At 33.1% G+C, this 23519-nt stretch overlaps 1 protein-coding gene across 7 annotated transcripts; it reads left to right on the forward strand.

Annotated features, from left to right (window-relative positions):
- The first annotated feature begins 6851 nt into the window (after positions 1-6851).
- On the forward strand, positions 6852-23467 carry LOC8277177 (phospholipase SGR2). 7 transcript variants are annotated; one of them, XM_048370742.1, is made up of 21 exons: positions 6852-6972; positions 7464-7709; positions 8172-8272; positions 8575-8769; positions 9858-10013; positions 11205-11276; positions 11374-11526; positions 11822-11872; positions 12948-13118; positions 13763-13912; positions 14572-14637; positions 14726-15229; positions 15310-15489; positions 15742-15814; positions 17563-17665; positions 17980-18073; positions 18199-18261; positions 18617-18665; positions 18878-18981; positions 20806-20852; positions 22716-23467. In XM_048370742.1, the coding sequence occupies exons 2-21, from the start codon at positions 7505-7507 to the stop codon at positions 22951-22953; spliced, it is 2775 nt and encodes a 924-aa protein (XP_048226699.1). In that variant the 5' UTR covers positions 6852-6972; positions 7464-7504; the 3' UTR covers positions 22954-23467. The 7 variants fall into 7 exon arrangements, 4 of the variants coding, with proteins under 4 accessions (XP_048226699.1, XP_048226700.1, XP_015578711.2 ...); XM_015723225.3 differs by lacking the exon at positions 6852-6972 and having other exon boundaries at positions 6988-7709; XR_001535669.3 differs by lacking the exons at positions 6852-6972; positions 22716-23467 and having other exon boundaries at positions 6985-7709; positions 18164-18261.
- The last annotated feature ends 52 nt before the right edge of the window (positions 23468-23519 follow it).

Below are 23519 nucleotides of genomic sequence, written 5' to 3' on the forward strand. Positions count from 1 at the left end.
TTTTGGGCATAACATGGGTTATATAAGTCCAAATTAAGTTTAATTGGTGTCTATGGAAATTTTGAAGAGTCCTCTATAACTTTGTAGTCTTGTAATTTTGCTATTTTTGCCGTTTTGGTTGCTTAAATTGAGCAAACAGATTGCTGCTCAGGTACAACTAGTTGTATGACCCTTGCTCAGTAATTTGAGAATAATTAAATCTATAGAAGTCGGAATTGAGTAATTCTTCTTGGAGATGAAACTAGACGCATAAGCGTATATGTCTATTTAATATGAGATTTTTTCATTGAGCCAATTTTTCCCAGCAATAAATATACTTTGGTACTAAATTCTGTCTAGAAAACAGAGATGTTGAAGATTAGTTTTATGCAGTTAATTTGAGTTAAATTGGTATATACCTAGATGGAAAATGTTTATATGATATTAAAATAGTAATTGAGAGTCTTAGAGGAAGAGTTAGACCTATGAATTATAAAGGGGATGATCTTGTAATGCATTAGAACTAGCATTTACATGAATATTTGGAATATGCATGAAATGTGAATTGATGAATGTGTTAACAGGTACTCAAAGGCCTGGAAAGGAAGTTGTGGAGAAAGGAGGTTCTTATATGCTGAAGGAATAAGTGTATTTTGAGTAAGTAAATAGTTAATATTTGCTATATCCATATATTTAATCAAATGTTCTACGAATGGTTGTGTTTGCTTAATATTGTGTTGTGTTTGAATGAATGGGATGGAAGTGATTGGTGTTGAGTGGAACAATTGTTATTGCTTGAATATGATATAAGTGAAATGATTGAATTGTGATGTTAAGTGCATATGTGCATGTGAATGGTGGATTTCCCTGTGAAAAAATATATATCTATATATAAAGCCTTGGGAGGCTAAAGCCTAGAGAGGCTATAAAAGTGTATTATGTGAGGATGAGGCGGAGCAGCTTACGTGTACGATAAGTGAGGATGAGGCAGAGCAACACATTAAAGGAGATCCACAAGCCGTGAGAACTAACCATAATTGTTGAATTGTATTTCTTCTATGATGGTTGTACTGAATTGAGTAGAATGGTATGAATTTATACCTAAACTATGAATCATGGTAAGTTATGTGATTGGGTGGAAATTGTATTAAGTGTATGTGATATAGATTATGTTGATTATTTATTTCATCGAAATGGAGGCTCACCCTCTCCAAAATTTTTCTTTTCAGGTTTGTAAATAGTAGTGCATCCGTTGGTTGTATCCGAAGTCTAGCTTTTAGTAGTTCTGTCAGGTTGGGCCAGTTTTGTGGAGTCTCCTCCTGATGCATTTGTATGCAGTTATGTGATGTATATAGAAGTGTGCCTTGTAAGGCATAAGAAGATATTTTGAATACTTGTTAAATGATGTCTAAGTATAATCATATGTTTATATGTTAATAACCTTGTGTCTTGATTCTTAACAATCTGCATATTGACCTATCTACATGTAGTATATAGTCTACGACGCTTGTATGTTTTCTGGTTAATGTCTATTGGTTAGCATGTAATAGGGGTGTTACACGGCTCATCCTTATAGGAAATTTATAATTTATGTGTCCATCCATACAACAATAAAAACAAGTTACATTTATAAGATGATGATTGTGAAATTAATGTATATGCCCATTTCTCAAAGGTCTAGCATGTGAGTGCTTGTGATCATGTTTCCTTCCTTGATAAGCTTTAGAGTTTTGAGCTTTTTGCCTTTGCCTTCCTTGACCATTTGCCCTTTTGGGTTGGGTCTTAGAAGATGAAGCTCGAGCTCCTCTAGATCTAGAATTAGAAACTTCTAGCCTAGATACAGAGGATGATGCAAATAAATTAGATGGTTTCACAAATATTTTTTTGTTCTTACTAGAAGAACCATGTTCAAATCTAAAGCATGCTTAATTGAGTGCGACCTTTGAGCATTTATTAAATTATCAAGTTTTACTTTACCTTTTGAAAACTTAGTAATTTGAGATTTTATGTTTGAAAATTCCTTTTTCAAATTCTCATTTTCTTTAGAACAATTTAAGTTTTCAATGGTTAAAGTTTAGTTAAGTTCGATAACTTTCTTATGTTTGAAAAGCATTACCTTCCCTTTAGACAAACATTCTTTTAGGGATATAGTTAAGTCTTCATTAGATTTAGAAAGTGAACTAATCTTCTTTCTAAAATAATTAATTAGCTTCTTAAGTTCATTTGCTTTATTTTTAAAGAATTTTTTCTTTAACATCATTCGATCATACTTATGAATAATAATGTCACACATCTCAACAAGTTCATCATAAGTGGAGAATTAGAATCAATTACCTCATCGTTTGTAGGTTCCTTCATTGCTATGAAGCAAAGGTTTGCTACCTCATTCTCACTCGAGTCGTCATTATCTTCGGATTCACTAGAGTCATCCCAAGTAGCTTTAAGTGCCTTCTTTCTTTGCTTCTTGGGATACTTCTTGAGCTTGGGATAATCCGCTTTCATGTGAACCAGTTTGTTGCAACCAAAGCATATAATTGATTCTTTCTTTATGTCATTATGCTTTTTGTATGGTTTGTCGAACTTCTTTTTCTTCATGAGTATGTTCCTTAGCTTATTAGAAATGAGAGCAAGATCTTCATCATAGTCATCACTATGATAACTTTCGCTATCACTTGTGATGACTTCCTTAGCTTTAAGTGCAATTGACTTCTTCTTAATTTCCTTGACTTCCTTGGCTATTTATTTTTGATCATTTGTCATTATCATCTCATGAGTGAGAATTTTGCCCATAATGAGGTCAGTAAAAAGAATGGAAAGATTGTTGGCTTATTCAATAGAGACTTTTGACTCACTCTTTCATAGGAAAAACTCTCAAAATTTTATTGTTGATCTCTTCAAGTTGAAATATCTTGCCAAGATTCTTCAAGGCGTTGATCATGCTCATAAGTCGGCTATATATTTTAGATACTTTTTCATTCGGCTTCATTTGGAACATTTCATACTCATATACCAAGATTTGAGTCTTCGTAGTCTTGATTTGAGCCGTTCCCTCATGTTTGTTTGCTAAGGAGTCCTAAATTTTCTTAGCATAAAGGCAATGTGCAACTCCATCGTCTCTAGATAGAGCATAATAGAGGATGTTCATGGCCTTTCTATCCCTTGAGTAAAGCTTTCTATCTTCTAGAGACCATTCTTTCTTTGTCTTTTAGCACTTCAATACTATTCTCTTTTTTATTGGAAGGGTTGCACCTTTTTCAACTATGTCCCATAGGTCAATTCCGTCGCTTTCAAGGAATATCTCCATGCGATTCTTCTAATATGGGTAATCACTTCCACAAAAGAAGGGTGGCCTTTTGAATGTTTGACCCATTCTATCATGGTTAGATGTAGATGCCATGGACCTTTACTTCAAAATGATTAGATCTTTGATAAAGAAGACCAAAGCTCTGATACCAAATATAATTCTAGAGGCAACCAAGAGGGGGAGGGGGGAGGGTTGAATTGGTTGAAAATAAAAACAAAAACAATCTTAAACCAAAAAATAAAAAAATCAAGCACAACTCACAACACCAAAAATCTATAGTGGTTCGTCCAACTCTTGCCAACATCCACTCCTCAAGAATCCTCTTGAAATTTTCACTATCAAATATAAATTACAACCCTAACTCTATTTGTGTTGTTTTATAAGGCTAAAAGCAAGCCCAAGTGTTTTTTCCTAAAGGATCACACTTTAACCCAAGTGTTTTTCCTAGGCTTACACTCTAACCCATTGTAAGATTTTTAATATTAGTTACAAGAGCTTTTAATCTCTTACCTAAACATTCAATTTCACCTTTTGAGCTTTGAATACAAGAATTGAACACTCAACTATCCAAAGATTCAATTTCAAGCTTGAATCTTTAATGCAAAGTATAAAGATAAAGATTTTGGGTTGTTAGGAGTAAATGCATAAATAGGGGCTCAAAGTAAATGCTCTTGTTTAACCTAGAACACTTAAAAATATTGTTTAAATACTTCTATATGAAAAAGAGTCGTTGCACCCTCATTAAATGCAAACATAGTCGTTTGTGTAACTGTCATAAATGCAGCTTCACGGGTATGAACAATCTTTCACGGTTGTGAATCATTAGCGCAAAAAACAGATTTGAAAAGTTGGAACTCGATATGGCCGTGAACATTTCTTCACGGGCGTGAAAGTCATTTTTACGGCTTGGAAACTTTAGCCGTGAGTTCTTCTGTGATTGCTTGAAAATCTAGAGAGTCTTCAAAATTCACGGGCATGAACATCTTCTTCACGGGCGTGAACAACCTTCATGGCTAGAAAGATTTGTTCACCGTTTGGGAACCTTTCCCATGAATCTTTTTGTAGATTCTTTAAGATTTGGGGAGGTGACAAGTTTTCACGAGCGTAAATTATTTTTCACAGGCATGAATTATTTTTCACGGTTAGGAACATCTCCTTCACGGATTGGGAACTCTCCCCGTGAATCCGTATGTGGATTCTTTTATCCTTAAGGAGGAAACCCTTTTCACGGGCGTGAATATTGCTTCACGGCCATGAATTCTCGTTTTCATGGCTAGGAAGCATCCCGTGAATGCTGCTGTTGTTTTACTGTTTGAGGCGAGAATTCTTTAGAAAACTATTGTTTTACGGGTGTGAATCTGCCATGTCTTAGACGAACCAATTCTTTTTTCTTACATATAAACACTTAAACATAGAATTAGTCATTCTTAATTGTTTGTAACCATCAAAATAAGATTACTAACCCTTAAGGTTCAACAATGAATATAAAAGAATACTTATTTTAAAAAATTACAAAAATAACCGCAACAATAATAAATTAGAATATGTTTATATGAAAATATATACAAAACAATATAAGTTATAAAAAAATAAAATATATTTTAAGAAATATTTCAAATCATAAATATCAACTTCGAAATTGAGTTTATATCATGTTGAACTTATTAAGAATATAACTTATTTTATAAATATATAAATTATATCTTAGAATTTTTTTAAAAATAATCATAAAATGAATTTGTTTTTATAAATATACACTAAAACGTATATGTTAGATATATGTTTAACATTTTTTAATCAAAATTTAAATTTTTTCAACATATTTTAATTTTAATTTTTTCCAGTAGCAATATACCAATATTTATTCAACATAATGGAATACATTTAACTTATTTCAACATATGTTCCTTATATCATTAGAAAAATACAACAAAAACTATAGTAAATGGTATATATTTGATATATTTCGTATATTATTGGTGTACATTTCATATATAACTGGTATATAATTTATTTTACATATTTGTCAATTATATTTTAAACATTTTTAAAAAAAGATATACATTAAAGGTATATGTTAAGTATATATTGATAAATCTATAGTATATCTAATCATTTTGGTAAGTAGTTAGTATATATTTTACATATTATAACATCTAGTTAATATATCTTTACTATATTTATGGTATTTAATTGGTATATATTTAATATGTCTTTGGTAATATATATTTGTGCGTGTTATTCTATTTTAATGAATTTAATTTATTGTATTTATTTTATATTATTTCAATGTTTATTTTAATATAATTTAATTAATAAATGTTATTAGATTATATTTCATCCTTTTTTTACCCATCAACAAAAAAGAATTATAGTAGTAATAATAATATAATGCATTGCTTATAGTTGATTAAACAAAGAAAAGGCTGTGGAATGGTTTTAAAAACAATCAAATTTATTTATCAATAATTAATAAATAAAGATTTATAAAGCAAGTTATTGGTGCAATAGAAATATTTGGCTGCTTAATTAACAAACTTATATTTGGAATTTCTTTTATCAACCTAATTTGGCTGCTTATTTACATTTATACAAAGCAAATAGGAATGTATAAAGTTGTAATCCATCCATGCCGAGGCAAACTTTGAAAATCAAAGTGAATCAGTCAGGCAGTAATTCTATTAATCCACCATGCGCACATCACCAGCTACGACTGTAAAAGATGGATGCGAGGAAGGCTCACAAGAAACTCAAGAAGCTCTTATCAGTATGACCTTGGAAATAAAGATTAGTCTTTCTTGTCCACTTGATGTTGTGCGATTCACTCTGTTTCTCTATACCATTGCTTTTGAAAAGCATTTTCACCATCAATTGCTGCAGTTCAGCTACCATATTGTGTAGGAGTGAACTGTACACAACTTTCTTTGTAAAATAAACAAATTTCTCTTTCAACGTTTCTTCGTGAGCTTAGATGAATTAGTGAACTAGTTGAATTTCTCAATTGAATTTTTTCTATAGAAAACCTTACCATTTATTCGAGGCTATTACTTCATCACATCTATCTATCATCGAGGCATTGCTAGCATATAACGAGAGAGAGAAAAAGAGAATAAAAATAATAAAAGGAGTGGTAATAAGTAAATGAAGAGGAAGAAGATGACCATAAAGAAGAGGTAAAAGAAAAAAAATAGAATTATTTATAATATAATTAATAATAAAAAATTATAAAAATATCCATGTTACTGAATTTTAATTAAGAATTATTGTGTGAATATTAAAAATATATAATTTTAATTTTTAAAAAAATATAATATTAGTTGTTTTTGATTTTTTTGATAAAATAATTAAAAAAATCAAAAAATACTTAAAAACAATAAAAAAACAATCATACAGTATTCTTAAAAAAAATTAAAAAAGATAATAGTTTTCCAAAAAATTTACATAATAAAAGAAATAATTTTTCTATTAATTCTAAAATATTTCGAAAACTTATTTTAAATAATATTACGATAAAAATAATAATATTTTATATAATTTCGTTTCTAGTCTGACATTCATTGACACGCCAGTTGAAAAGTTCCTTATTATTAGTATGAGCTACGGTTACAAAACAATTCGGCCCAGCCCAGGTTCATCAAAGTTTATACCTTTAGCCACCTTGCTGCCTGCATCCGGCCAATGTCCGCCGAGTACGCAACCGCCAGTTTCATTTATTTATTTAGTTTACCACAATTTATTATTATATTATTATTTTATCATCGTTGTGCTTGTAGTGCGTTCTACCTGACATTCAATGTCCAACTATCTTTCTTCTTCTTTTTCATGTTCCTCTCTGGATTTTGCACAGTTTGTTATCTATTCTTCTTTTTAATCTTTTAAGTCTTAAATACACAGTTTTATTGCATTAATTCTTCTTAACTTTTCTCTCGAAGCAAACAGCTATCATTTGATTTTTTTTTTTTTTCCCCTTCAGTACCATTTTGCATTTCACTTCTTTTCGTTGATGGGTAACTTTTTTTAATTAACGTGGTTCTTTTGTTTTTGAGTCCATTTGCATAATCCCCATTTGGATACAAGAACCAATAATTTTTGGAATATCCAAATTTTAATAACTTGGAGAAAAAACCCGTTTGATACTTTGCCTTATATCAATTCAAAAGACTTCCTTTTTTTCTTTAAGGGTCTTATTGAAGAAGAAGGTTTTTTGCTTTGGAACCGTGAATGATGGCGGATTCCAAGGCAAATCCAAATATTTCAGAGCAGACATCACCTGATTTGCTCAAGAATACGCCTTCAAACATTGCAAGATTGGAGGATGTAATAGAGCATAGCAAAGGCCGTCAGAAGTACCTTGCGCAAACTAGGAGCCCCTCTGATGGTAGTGATGTTAGATGGTACTTCTGTAAGGTCCCTTTGGCTGAGAATGGTATGTTTTTAGTTTGAATTATTATTTCAATTTGGTAGATTTTAAATGGTTTGGTTTTGCTACGACTTGTATCTTTTATCTTGTGTTTTTGTAAGTAGAACTATGGCATATAGGTTCTACCTAGCTTATTGCAATGATTTTATTTTGGCCTTGTTTGGAATACTGAATTCATGCAATGTCAGTTTTGGCTTGATTTCATTTATTTTGAAAGTGTCTTCTAACTCTTTGTTGAAAGAATTGAATCTAGCAACTGTAAGCTTTCCAAACACAAGATTTGACTAAATTGAATTCCACTAGAATAGATTTCAATTTAGTCTTTTTACACTTTCCAAATACACTCTTTGTTGAATTTCTTTTTCTTCTTTCCTGTTTTCTCTATTCATATGGTTAGTTTTTGCAAATTTCTGGATGCAAAGAACTTCGTTTATTTATCTCCATTTGTTTATGTTGGTTTTTCTACAGAGTCATCTGCCTCAGTCCCTCGTTCTGAGATAGTGGGGAAGAGTGACTATTTTCGTTTTGGTATGAGAGATTCTCTTGCAATAGAGGCAGCTTTTTTGGAGGTTTGAATTTTAAGGGCTTATTGGTTAAACGTTTAAAGTATTCTCTTTCATATGCATCTTGCAAGTAGAATACATTAGAATACATGTCTAATTTGGTCACCTTTTCTTGAATAGTGAACAAATTTCTTTTTGTTTATTTAGGAATTTTTCTGATGCATGGTGTTCCAGACAACATATTTGCTACTATAACATGTCGTTATGGAGTGAAATTTATCTTGTGTATCAAGCATTAATATCTGTTAATGCAATCTTTTTTTTATTATTTCTATTTCAATGTTTTATTTGTTGAACATGCATTATAGAGAGAGGAAGAGTTGCTATCTAGTTGGTGGAAAGAATATGCAGAATGCAGTGAAGGTCCTAAAGTTCGGCTTTCATCTGATAAGAAGTTGGATACAGAAAAAAGTGCGTGTTCTCCGAAAGGTTCTCGAGCAGCTCACTTATATGAAGTTGAAGAAGAGCGAGTTGGTGTGCCTGTAAAGGGGGGACTGTATGAGGTATCACCAATCCTTTTTGTTCTTGTTTTGCTTTTCAACTTTCCAATCATTTCCTTTTTGGTTCTGTTTGATACCATACTTCCCCATCTTGAACTCATATTACTGCTGAGTGATATACTGTTATGAGAGGGACAGAAACAGGAAGCAGATAGTGCACATTTTTTTCCTAAGCAAATAAAATTTAGAAAGTGGAAGTTATTGTGCTGTTTAAGTTATGGGCTTTTGTTGGTTTGATATCTCCCAAAGGATGAGTGATAGTTTGATCATAACATATAATCCCTGTTAGTAGGACTCATAACATCCTAAAATGAGGACAAAGACAAAGAAATCAATTAAAAGCAACGGAAGTGCCTTACTGCTCAGGAAGGAAATAAGGGGTCTAATCGAAACCTGAGTATCCTGAGTCTTCATACTTTCTACCTCTGGTTATGTGTTTTTTAATTTAAAAGGTGGGCAAAATTTTCTTTCACAAATGGTTATTATACTACATCTCACATGGAAACAAAGATTTTTCTGTAAGCAACTGCTTTGGTGAGCACGTCAAAGAAATGATTTTTTGCTGTATCTACACTTCTGAAGTAGACTTGATAGAGTTTTGATCTTAACCTGCTATATTTACACTTCTCAAGTACATTTGATAATAGTTTTGATCTTTAGCACGTATCTTCACAACTTTGAGAACAAACCAAAATCTAAGAAGGGCTTTTGCATTTCAAGGAAAAAGAATTGGAATTTTTCAGTTGCTGTTTTAGTGTGGTTTTTAACTATTTAAATATCAAAAGGTATTTTATGAGAATTATTATCGATAGTCAACATGAACATATCCAAGAGTCAAAATATCTCAATTTTAACATGTTACCTTATCTTCCGTCAACTATTGCATATATTTCTTTGCAGATATGTTAGTTTGAAAGCTCAAGAAGATGAACTTAAACACCACATACTTTCATTTGTTTCTGGAGAAGGCTTATTGAAGTTTGTGTTCATTGTACATCTATCTATTTGCTGTCTCATGTTCTTAAATGGAAGACTTAAGACATTATGTTGATTTTTTTTTTTTTTTAGAAATTTGATGTGTTGTTATGCAGGTGGATTTAGTGAAGAGACATTGTTTTCCTGTTTATTGGAATGGAGAAAACCGGCGTGTTCTAAGGGGTCACTGGTTTGCACGTAAAGGGGGCCTTGATTGGCTGCCACTTCGTGAGGATGTTGCAGAACAATTAGAGATTGCATATCGTAGCCAGGTTTGCTTAATACTACCAATTTCTCCTTTAAATAATTTTATTTAATATTTGTGACACAGCCTGTTTCTCATTCCTGTCTTCTATTTTCTGTATATCTCAAGTAAGGTTCTGTTTTAGAGTTCAGAAATTTCCTTAGTTTTAAGTTTCCAGTATTTGAAGTTTACAGTCCGCTTGGTTCATGTATTCAAAATCCTTAGGATTAGTCGTAATCCTAGGCTTAGTTAAGCCATTAAATTACTTATATTAAACTTTATTTGGTACAAATCCTTTAATCCATAGTATTAATTAATTCTATTGTTGGTAGGCCATGTTTGGTAGGATAGTTTAACTAATGAGGTAAATTTTTTAATAATCATATTACTTAAACACCCTTTGCTCCATATATAAAATTATGTATCCCTAGTTTTTTCTTTTTATTTTTTTTAAGAAGTCTTTAAATCTTTTCATCTAGTCTCACGGGTATTTGACTTGAAGCACCATTTTTGCTCTCAGGTATTAATTAGTTTTTTAATATTATTCTTTTTATGTTAATTATTATCACATGATTTGTTTGGTAAAATTTAGTGATTGTTTTGATTGGAACGTATAAAAACTATAATTCAAATTTGTTGTGCAGATAAAATATAGAAAAAAAAAATTTATGTTACTATTTTAATGAGACTTATCATATATAAGTGCAAGAAAATAAATTTCAACATTGGACCTCCATGGCCACGTTAGCACTAGGAGAATCCCTCTAAATTTTGCCGAAGAAAATTAATTTAATTTAGCTTCTTCATTAAAAAGCAAAAAAAAGAAGAGAAGAAAGTGGATTGTATAATGCTGTTTTGAATAAATAAAATAAAAAATAGGCTATTTTAGGGATTAATATTTCATAAAAATCATGGGATTAGTAATTCCATTAGAGATGACTTACTAAAGACACCCGGGGTTTTGGGGGGGGGGGGGGGGGGGGGGGGGCGGGATTAGACTGATCTTATGGGTTAGCTTAGTCCAACCTCTATCATATGTACCAAATTTAGTGTTATGTACTAATATTATGGCGTAGTTAAGCAAACCCGTGAACCAAACAGGCTGCCAGCGTTTTACTTTAAGTACTCTTTTCTTCTTCTTCTTCCTTTTTTTTTTTTTTTTTTTTTACATCAATCATAAAGCTCCATCCCCATTTCTCAATATTCAACTTGGCTTTAGGTTTGGCATCGAAGGACATTTCAACAGTCTGGGCTTTTTGCTGCTCGTGTTGATTTGCAAGGTTCTACACCAGTGAGTATATCTTGCTGTAGAAAAGGAGGTTTCATTCCCAGATAATTATTATCAACTAAAACATATGATTCACATCTAATTATTGGCTTCCATGCAGGGACTTCATGCACTTTTTACGGGAGAAGATGATACTTGGGAAGCTTGGCTTAATGTTGATGCTTCTGGTTTTTCTAGCATTATTACCTTAAGTGGAAATGGGATTAAGTTAAGGCGTGGTTACTCTGCATCTCAGTCAACAAAACCAACCCAGGTTTCGTTCACTCCTCCTTGTTTCATTTTAGCAGAAGGCAGGTTTCCTTGCATTTATTGTTCACAAAAATGGCATGCATGATTGGCAGGAAACATGGTGTAAAGGAGATCCAAATTTGATTTGCTTCTGATAGAGATGTTTAGTTCGATCCTATTGAATTCTATTTTAGTGTATATCATATTAAACATGAAATTGTTTGCAAATAAATATAATGAGCGCTCATTTGCAAATATAATGAAGATAGAGTATAACTGTCAGTCCTGTTAATATTTAATAGCCATGTTCTTTTATTTAGGATGAACTTCGACAGCGAAAGGAAGAAGAAATGGATGATTACTGTTCACAGGTGTGCACTATTTGATTCCGCTTGCTGTATTAATTCAAGCTAGTTTTCAGTATACGACTACTATGTCATGTATGTATGACCTTTTCTTGTACATTCTCTTGTGAGATGTTGTAGCATTTAAATTTTAACTTCATCTTTCTGCTATCATCTGACTATAGATGCAAGTCACAACACACAAGGACTGGCAGAATGACTGCATTTTGTAAAATTTTTGTCTAGGACATCAAAAGAGTTTCTTTTTGATGGGAGTCAAAGAACTCCTTTGGCTCTATGTGATGTAGATTTTCGATTGTTTGAATAACCTGTTACACTAAACTACATGATTTCCAAGGATAGGAGTGAATTTTTATTGCTGGAGCACTTGTTAATTGTGCTCTGATGCTCTTTCACTGTTTCAAAACAGAGCGACTCTTGTAGGACAGGTTACGCTGATACTATTTATCATTTGTAAATGAGTGTTTCCCATTGCTTGATTGTAATCTTCTAATAAGGTGGCTAATTGTCTTTTACTTATGTTTTGAATTGAGATGAAAAAAAAAATAAATTCTTGATGGAATTTTATTTTCCCTTTTCATAATTGACCTAAATTTAATCTAGTGTCCATTTATTCATATTTGCCATCTTCCTTCTTTTCCTCTTTTTCTTTCTATACTTTTGTGGAATTAACAGCTTTCTTAGTTTGCCCCCATAACCTGTTCTCTCGTCTAATGATACTTGTAGTACGGGTTGCACTGATAACATTTTCATGTGGAAATGATTGTTTTCCTGTTGCTTGATTATAGTCCTCTAAGTACTGTGGCTAATTGTTTTTGAATGTTCTCATGTTTGAGTTAAGATGGAAAAACACTATATATATACATGTTTCTTTCTATCATTTATTATGGACCTAATTTAAACTGGTGTCCATTTGTTCATATTCGCCAACTTTCTTCTGCTCTTTTCCCTTCTATATTTTTGTTGAATTAACAGCTTTCCTAGTGTGCACCCCATAACCAGTTCTTTCTTTTGATACTGTATTACTTCAGTTATTAACTTTGTTGATCAGATGTGGTATAATCCTGTATTTGTGGTCTAGGTTCCTGTTCGACATGTTGTCTTTATGGTTCACGGTATTGGTCAAAGGTTGGAAAAATCTAATTTGGTTGATGACGTTGGCAATTTTCGCCATATAACAGCAAGTCTTGCTGAGCGACACCTTACTGCACACCAGCGTGATGCTCAGCGAGTCCTTTATATCCCATGCCAGGTAAACAAAATACTATTCTTCCCACTTATAAAACCCCTTCTGTAGATAACTTAATACAATCACAGCTAAGCTAAATATTGAATACTGTAGTTTAAATAGTTTTACATGCTCCAACTGGATCATTTCATAAATTCATTATTTCTCACGTGTGTAGACTTGTTTAGGCAGATTAACATAATGAACATCTTGAGAAGGAAACTAGGGAATATGTTGTGGGTTAATATACTTATTCTGTTTATTCTCGTGGTCAGCTGTTCTGTGGGTTGACTCCATTGTGATACAAATATGCAAAAAACTTAACATGTTAGCATGCGGTTTTCATGAAGTTAGTCTTTGTCTTTGGATGAATGGTTAGTCTTTGTCTTTGGATGAATAGTTGCTGGTTGCAGTTTACTTTCTGCTAGTCTGGCAAAATTCAGGATAGACTAAGGACTTTTTTATTTAATTTTGTTCTTGATTTGTTTGGATCCTTTTCTTTTCGAATTTTACAACCTTTTGCCTTTTCTTGTTTTAATATCTTATTCAATTCTTTTCATTTCTTTTATTCCTATTTGCTTCTTTGTATCGTTTGTTTCTGTTTTCCTTCTTTCTTGTACTTGGTATTGGCATGCTAAATTACTTACTGCCCTGCTTTCCTATTTCAGTGGAGAAAGGGCTTGAAACTTAGTGGTGAAACTGCAGTTGAAAAGATTACTTTAGATGGTGTTCGTGGTTTACGTGTCATGCTGAGTGCAACAGTACATGATGTATTGTACTACATGAGCCCCATCTATTGTCAAGATATTATTAATTCGGTGTGTACTTGATCTCAGAATCTTATGTTTTCCTTTTTGTTGTTCATTGTCCCCTGAAGGCTGTTTGAATCTTCTAAAATTCTGTTTGGGTTTGGTTACCTGATGGAGATGCCATGGCATTTTCATCTTGTGTACCTGCAAGGGCAGTTATCTATATTTTGCATGCTACATTGGTTCAATGTAATTTTTGAAAATAAAAAAATTTTCTGCTAATGATTCTACTTGTTTATTGTTATTAGTCCACAATATAGTTGATGATGAGAATGTAATGTAGTGTTCTGACATCCATATATTGGCTGTTGATGCATGTAGATGTCAAAGCTATGTTTTTATTTACTAGGGGCCTAGCTCTTATTATTCACAGATTCTAGTAGTTTCTAGTGGACAAAATTTTTGGTGAAGGTATCTTCTGCAACAGGTGGTATAGCATTGCTTTGTCTATTTCAAAATCATTTTTTGTCCCAAATATCTGATTTCATTTCAAATTGTTCTGTAAGTAGGTGTATATGATAAGATATGCTGTTACTGCAGTATTTGTTTTCTGAATTTGTCTACTTAGCTTGCAAGAGAGGGGTTGGGGGGTTGGGTTATAGTTAATGGCTTAAAGCTATTTAGATTGGGGTTAGAAATTGATTGAAGGATATTTACATCTGCTGCAGGTGTCAAACCAATTGAATAGGTTATATTTGAAGTTTCTGAAGCGCAATTCTGGTTATGATGGAAAGGTATGTGGCTTATTACCCATATGTTGTGTTTCTTCATCCCAGTTAATTTCCCTGGATGGTCTAAAGTATTTGCTATTATCTATTTTAGGTTTCTATATATGGTCATTCTTTGGGAAGTGTCCTCTCGTATGACATTCTCTGCCATCAGGAGAATCTGTCCTCTCCATTTCCAATGGAATGGATGTATAAGGAGCATGATATGAGTGATGAATCTAGTATAGATATGAAAAACCAATCTTCTCTATGCGGCACTTCTAACAATTTGGAGGGCAACAACTCCAGTGTTAATGAAGCAACGGAAAAAGTGGATCCTGTTGATGTGTTGCATGATCAATCAACTATGTTATGTCCAGATAGACATGCTGAGGATTTTTCCACATTTTCGAATTCATTTCTATCAGATTTAACATACCTGCCTCCGCCTACTGTGGACCTTAATCAAAATGGTGGCAAGAAAAGCGACGATGACCTGGGTAATGATTCCAACAATATTGACAACAAAATCAATGGTTTGGAGGAAATGATTGCAAAAGATGAAGACAATGATGACTCTGGCAATAAGGATAAAGCAATTAAATTGCTAAAGAACGAGGTCTGCAGATGCATGTCTTTCTTTTCTGTAAAATCTAGTTATACAAGCTGTCATTACATGAAATTGGGTTTATGTTTCAGATTGATTCACTAAAAGCTAAAATAGCAGAATTGGAATCACAAGGTGCTGGTAGAGAAAATACAGAGGCAGTTGCAACCACTCCAAAGCAACTTGTATCTGGGAAGCTGTCAGCAGGGTTAGGCGACGATGCTCCAAAGAGTTACACACCTTATATTAAGTACACGAAACTTGAATTCAAGGTATATACAAAAATGTTGTTGTTTTCTTTCTTTTTTCTTTTCTTTTTTTATAAAAAAACAATTTTCTTTTTACTTTGGGAATGTGATTTCTAGTACTGTCTATAAGTATTTGAAATTCAAATATAATTTTATATTAAAGAAAATGAAAAGGGGGGCATGTTGTAAATGTTCTGGATCTAGATCTGTAATAGAATTCCTGTTTCAATTGTTGATGGATATGCCATTTATTTGGATGAAATTCTTGTACATTAGGTCGATACATTCTTCGCTGTTGGATCACCTCTTGGAGTCTTCCTTGCACTTCGTAATATTCGTATTGGAATTGGTAATCTCAGATGCCTAATGCACTGTTATATTGGCTCCTGAGTAATTTTTAAGCGTTTTAACGCTGCATTTGAGGAATTTTTTTCTTTCTATACTTGTATGTTTGCTTCACATGATCAGTCAATCGGAATATGATGGTACAGCTTTCTTATCCATTTTGAATTTTTAACAATGGTTTCATCAAATCAAATCTCTTACTTTTTAGGAGAGTGAAACAATGACCAACAGTGAAGTTAAGTAGTTTATTGCCATGGGGTTAGTGGCCTAGTAGTTAGGTGCTTGCCTTGTATTCTAGGACATAACAGGTTCAAATCCATTTACTGGCATTGTTTCACATAGTGCTTTGAATTGTGCCTGAAAACTCTTTGAAGATTCTTTGTAAGAGTACCTATTCATTTTCAATAATGGAAGTTTCAAATCTATACGTTATTTGGTCAGTATCAATTTTAAGTTTTTCTATAATATTTGTGAATTAGAAAAACTATTCCATATCATATGCTTATTGTAGTTGAAATGTAACTTTGCAGCAAGTCCATCTAGCTTCTATGATTTTATTTCACTTTACTTTTTGATAGCAGAAGAAAGGGTTATTGGGAATGAGGACGGAGTTGGATGCAAATAGAAGGAAAAGAGCTTGCTTCTGTGGAAAATAACTATTAAATATAAAGGGTGAACCATTTCACATTTGATCATCATAACCCTCTTAGAGCTCCTGAAGTAGAATCCAAGGAGATGCCAAAATCACTATCCTACTTTTTGGAGTAAGTGTGTAGATCAACCACTTAGATGGACCTGACTATGAATGTTTCTTCACTCACAATCCAAAAGAGAGGAAAAAGAATAACTCCTGACGCTGGAACCTCTTGGCCTTGGGAAAGTGGCTTGGAAATGTGACATTAAGATAGTCAAATTTCTTCTCGTGGTCTCCAAGTCTGTTTTTCCATGTACATAGGAAAGAGAATTTGCATCCTTTGGGAGTTGGGATTGGAACATTACATTTTCATGAGAATGTAATTTCTTTCACAATGTTACATCGGACTAGTTTTTAGTGTGAACACAATGACCTTGTAGACATTTTCATTGACTGGAAGGATTCCATTTCAACTAATAATCAAGTATTAAGTTAACCTTTTTAACTTGTATTGAATACATTCATATAAACAAGTAAATGCTCCTTAAATCTATAATTTTATTTAGTTTAATGAGTATCGCATATTTAGTTCCTTAAATTCAATAATGAATTATGTGGTTATTGTTATCATTATTATTGATCATTGTGATTAATATGAATATTGATATCGATGGTACTATTCTGATCTTAACTTGCCTTCCATGAAGCTAACAAAACAGAGTAAAGTCAGCAAGCAATCTTACATTCCTGAGTTACTTATCTTGAAGGATTTTACTTCTATAGAAAAGTGATTGCAGTTGGAGTTTTAAAAAATCCCCAAGAAATAGTGCCTGAATGTTGGGAATGCGAACATTAGATAACTGACAGAAAGAGAATAATTATTTGTATAAGCTCTTAAGAAAGGACTGTACCAACTCTCATGCTTTGTATAATCAAGGAAGATGTCCATCACCAATTTCATACTTTGCTATGTGAGAAAAGAACACTTCTGTTATTTCTATAATATGACTTTTTTTCCTTGCTTGAGGTCTTGAGCCTTATCGTTAATCTTGTTCTTGCATCTGAATATGCCAAATCTATTTTTTAATTTTTAATTTTTAATTTGTTACCTATTTCAGGCAAAGGGCAAGACTATTGGGCAGAGGAAAATATTAATGAAGAGATGCCGGCTTGTCGTCAAATGTTCAACATTTTTCATCCATTTGATCCTGTTGCATATAGGTTTGCCTCATATTAATGTTAATTAGGCTCTCCTGTTTTACTATGAATACGTTGATTTTTTAGAGTTCCACTAGGCATGGTGCACCTAGAGCATAGCTGAACTTTTAATATGATTATCTCACCTAAGCTGGCAGCAGTGTAGATTTTCTCCTCCCTTCTCTCTTTCCTTACCATAGACAAACCTACTTTTGTGCATATCTACTTGTATGGTTCGGTGACATATTGGCGGGTGCTTTGTGTATGTTCTGTTTTCTTGATGTGGCAGTATATTCTCAATTTGGAACGTATTACACCTATTTTGGATTTTCATACAGAGTAGAACCGCTTGTCTGCAAAGAATACATCGATAAACGTCCAGTTATTATTCCTTACCACAAAGGTGGAAAGAGGTTGCATATTGGGTTTCAGGTAAGGGTTTCTTTAGTGAGGTAATAATTATGGATTAATTGGCCTTCTCCTTCCCTTGTTCATACTCTCAGTCTCCCTCCCTCTCTTTAGTCAGGTGATAAATATGCTCATACTATATTCTCCAGGAATTTACTGAAGATTTATCTGCTCGTTCTCAGGCAATGATTGATCGCCTAAATTTTGTAAAGGCAAGTTCTATTGGATTTACCAATTTTAATTGTTTCAAACTTTTTTTATACATGAACTAGCCAAAATGGCTTGACGATTTTGCAATTTCCTATGTACATATGATGCATATGGTATTTCTAAACCTGGAGAATGGAGAAATAAGATGTTAATGCTCGGTGGAGGCATTAATACGCTCTTGCTCTGTTAGACTTGACATATTAATCGGCTCCTTATTTATAAATCCATGGTGGAGTCCCTGATTTGTTTATGTTTCACAAGGAATTTAAGTTACCTACCTATGTACTTCAAGTTTGTATTTGGTTTCTGTTCATGTTTGAGAGCGTGTAGTTTTAAAATTAATTGCCTTATAAACAGGTTAAAGTACTTACAGTTTGCCAGTCAAGAAGTATGGATCACCTAGAAGGTAAAAGAAAATTTCACTCCTTGTGCTTGTCACTTCTCTTTCAGTTTCATTGTACTCCTTGTCTTTTGTTCTTTCCGCTGTTTATCACCTTACTCCCCCGCCAACCAACAACCCCCTCTCCCAAAAAGAAAAAAAAAAAAAAACCGAATTTGAAATTTTTTAGTTCAATTAGATTTGTGGACGTTCAATTAGGACTATTTATTATGTATCAGAGGAAGCAGAAAATGCCCAAGACAAAGAAGAGAGGACATATGGCTCCCTAATGATAGAGAGATTAACTGGAAGTGAAGGAGGACGGATTGACCACACGCTTCAGGTATGTTTTAGATTTCATGCCAGTATCTAAATCATAGGATTGTGTTCTGTCCATTATTACTTTGTATGTAAATGGAATTTTTTTTTGATATCTATGCTTCTTGCAATTGGTTGATGCATAATTGTTGTCCATCCCTCCTCAGAAACATAGGACATAACTATTGTCCACTCAAATTTTATAATTTGTACTGGTCTTTTTTGGAATACAAGCATTACTTGAATGGCATCCCTTGAATAGATACCATAGCTCAAAATGAAACTAAAGGAGAAGGCAAACTGGTTTTTGTTTTCATCTTGCTGTGGGGTGGGGTCCTGTTTCCCTTGCAGCAATCTTCTTCAATAGTTTTCTTTTTGCATAGGACCTTTAATTTTTATTATTCTATTGGATATTTCTGGGATGGCTATCTAGTGTTTTTTCCCCACCAGATATACAATTCATATCTATGTTTTTCCTTTCACCAGGTAGTAGGTTTTGAAGATGCGTTAGATAATCTTTCTCGATATGAGAATGTGATTGGTTCAAAGCCATAGATGGAATCTGAACCCCAGCTTATTGGAATTGCTACAAGAAATGAGAATAATTGTTGAATTTTAATGGTAGTTGGTTTGTAATGTCTTTTTTATGGATTTTGAAGCCATTATCAGTAACAAGATCAGGAAAAACAAACAAATAATTTATGCATTATTGTGTTGTTCCTGGTAACATGGTTTAGAAGGAGGAAAGGTGGCTCATCCGTACTAGGTTGGATTCCAAGTTGAGTTGATCTGCCACTAACTGGATTTAAGAGAACTTTGGTGATCGAATGCTGTTCTATTTAATACTTGTAGCAAAAAATAGATTGTGGTAACTAGTATAATTTCAGTGACCCCAAGGTGAGGGTGCCTGTTAGGGTTTAAAGTTTGAACAATGGCATTAGTTGCTGTCAGTGTAGTGGTTTTGGATCATATCAAACTATATTCACTGGTGCTTGCATATATATATATATATGCACACACATATATATATATATATATAAATATATATATACATATATACATATATATATATATATATATATATCTGTCACATGCATGCTTGTGTATGCATGTGTGTGCATACACACGTAACAAACAAGACCAATCAATCTAAAGGAACGTTGCAACTAGACATGCATTATAACCTTGGCAGTAATGGCAACTTCATCTTGGAGATATAGCAACTTGTAGCTATTTAATTAAAACAATAAAAGCAGAAAATGAACTTTGAGAAACCTAATAAAAATCTTATTGTTCGAACCCTTCTTTGGATTAGGCTTCGGAAATTGAGCAAATCCTTAAGAAATTAAGTGAAATTGGATGTTCTTTTTTTCTTCTGAATTAACTTCTAGTGTGTTTGAAACAACGAAAGGGAGGAAACATCTTTTTGGGGTAGGGTAGTTGTGAAAGAGGGTTGAAATGTATTAGAAAACGAAGTATCTATATAGGTTTAATAAATTACATTCTTCATGTATGTGAAATATGGTCCTCATTCAGTGGATTCGTATCACCCCTTATTGGCATGTATATTTGCATATAGTACTTATTTGCCAATGTTTTGAACCCTGTTGCCAGCACAAGTCAGTTTCTGATGTGGGAACTGCAAAGTGCTGATACCATTTCCCAAATGGTTTTTGGAACAGTAACAGACTCTGATTGAAAATTTATCCTAAGACTGGGATATTTTGTCGTCCCATCTAATAGTTTGTCTGGTTGTCTTACAGAAACAGACCTTAGTTCTCCTATAATTACCAATTGTAGCTCATACTGCTGATTTCACTCTAATGCAATTGCTCTATTCACTGTGCAGGATAAGACATTCGAACATCCATACCTACAAGCCATTGGATCACATACGTAAGTGCTTCATCTGGTTACAATACGTAATATGGGTTTTATGCTTTTGGTTAATGTGAATGTTATTTCCCTGATGAAGTTCTTAATGCATGTTTAAGACTTGGAATAAAAAGGTGGGACATAGGGTAATTTTAAGGATTTATATTTTTCTTGAGAAACTGTGTAACTAACGATTCTGCTTGGTTTTTTATTTAAGCACTTTTGACGTTTGTCAGGCAATTTTTTTATCTAGGGGGAGAGATTTTTCCTATTAGACAACGTAATGGACTGGCCTGAAAGATTAGATTACTCTTCATAAATACCCATACCTATATAATCTAGTTATTTTCTTATAGGAATCTTTAGATATTTTTTGATAAATAGGTCCTTCCCTACACTGACCAATTTTATGCCATCTTATTATACTTCTTTGTTCTTTGCAAGCTGAACCTTTTCATACTAAATACAGTGCTTGTAAATTTTACCAACCCACTTTCGTATATGAGCATAAAGTTGAAAACCTACATACCTCTACATATAAATTTTTGGTGGAAGAGGAGCTATGGCCTGCCTTATGACATAATATTAGAAGCGCTTGTTTCATTTAGATTAATGTGATTAACATACTAATTGAGCTTGACTTGGATATAATTGATTTAACTTTAAGGGATTCTTATTTGTCGTACTTGGCCTTGATTCTTCCGAGTAATCCGTACCCTATTCCTATCAATAATCATAAAATATAAAAAGTTTTTATTGTTTTAGTTTTGAATTTAAACATGATTGACCTCAATTTCAGACTTGAACTAGTGCTGTTCCCCTTGTGTACTCATCCTGCAGAAGTATGTATATTACTTTAATATTGAGAGGCTAGCCATAGCATAAATATGCAATTAGGCTCACTAGCTACTAGAGCTGGATATTACAATATCTTAACTTGATAATTGTTAGTCAAGCGTGAATCCTCAACTTGTTTGAAGTTGAGTTAAATTAGAATGTTTTGCTGATTGAGCCCAATGGCTTGACTTGTTTGCAGTTTACACCTTTTGTTTCTACTTGGGCTCTTACCAATAAGGACACTCCTATGAATTAATTTTTAGTCTCATAGCCATTGAACCTGCTCCTTTTGTGTGAAATCTTGACAGAGATGGGTTCTCATTGGAATGAGAAAATTCAGTTTGTATTCCCCTTCATTTCTCTCTTGCCTCTCTTGCATGGTTCTCCCAAAATCTCCGCCTCCTCTACCACCTCTCTCTTCTCATCTGGCCCCTCTCTCTTAGTCTGTCTTCCTACCTTCTTATTTAAAATCATTTCTGGAAAGTGAGAAAAAAATTAAATAAAAGAATGAAAATTGAAACAATGAGAAAGGCAGAGGGAGACTGAAATTTGGGAGATAAGAGAGAGCGATTAAGTGAGAAGAGTCCTAAAAGTTCATTTATCATGATAAAGAATTTGAATTTTCTTTGTTCCAAAGGTAAAGAATTTGATTACAGCAATGCTCAATGGGTTTTGTATATGGATTTTGAAGAAGTATTGGTGAAAATTGACAAATTACTTCAATTTGTTTTTACTGAAATATAGATGATTTTTATAATGAATTTGATGATAAATTTGTAGTGCTATAGACAAATTTATGGTGATGATGAAGATGAATTTGCATCTATAGATGGTATTTTTTGGTTTACGGTGAAGAGAGAGGGGGAGGGACAGATTAGGCCTTTATTGAGGAATCATATTATCATCAATATCAACATTTAAGCTGGTTGTTTCTGTTAAATCTCTCTAGAGTGTAATCCTTTCCGTTTGTAAGCTATTACTAATTGCTGCATTTTATTGGAGCAAAGAAAAGTATGTTCCTTTAATTGGAGAATATTTGGTGTACAGAAACTACTGGAGGGATCTCGACACTGCTCTTTTCATTTTGAAACACTTGTACAAGGATATACCTGAAGAAGCCAACTTGCTTGATGAATCTAGTGGACAAAACTCAAAAGATGAGAGTAGTACCACAGGATGGTCTGATCAAAGGGAGACCAAAGAGGAGGAGCTTCCTCTGACATTCTCCGACAGAATGATGATTAGAAACTTTTCAAGGAAAGCTAAGAAATTTATGAAGACTTGAAAGAGTGTTGATAGGAGTACTCGTCGTAATGTGTTGGATTTAGATACTGCTACTGCAGCTCCATACGGAATGGCTTGGCCTTGATTTACTTATGGTGGTGTTTGTGCTAGTTACATCCCCTACTGAGGGCTGAATCATTGTGCAATTTGAAGATCTGTGAATGAAGATGCAATCCTGCTATGATTGAAATTAGAAGAATCATCAGAAGGGATAATAAAGTGAAGGGTACACAATAGTTGCATGGCCATTTAGTAATTAGTTGTGATGGCTTCCCACATAGTGGGTGCTTTCTGTTTCTTTCTGTACAGAAAAGGAATATAGGAAGCTAGGAACCATGAAAACGAACTGATCACAGTGAAATTTGGTTGGCTCTTCTACAGATGTATATATGCTACAGAAAGATGGACAACTGTACATAAATTGTACAATTCAGAGTTGTAATATTGCTTATTGCTGTGATAGGTATCCACTAAACCTGGTTAATATAAATTAAACATTTGATTTGATTACCTTATATCAGAGTCATTAATCTCAGATATATTCTTCATACCCTACCATGCCGCCAT

This window comes from Ricinus communis, chromosome 2, assembly GCF_019578655.1.
Source record: "Ricinus communis isolate WT05 ecotype wild-type chromosome 2, ASM1957865v1, whole genome shotgun sequence".
NCBI classification, from domain to species: domain Eukaryota; kingdom Viridiplantae; phylum Streptophyta; class Magnoliopsida; order Malpighiales; family Euphorbiaceae; genus Ricinus; species Ricinus communis.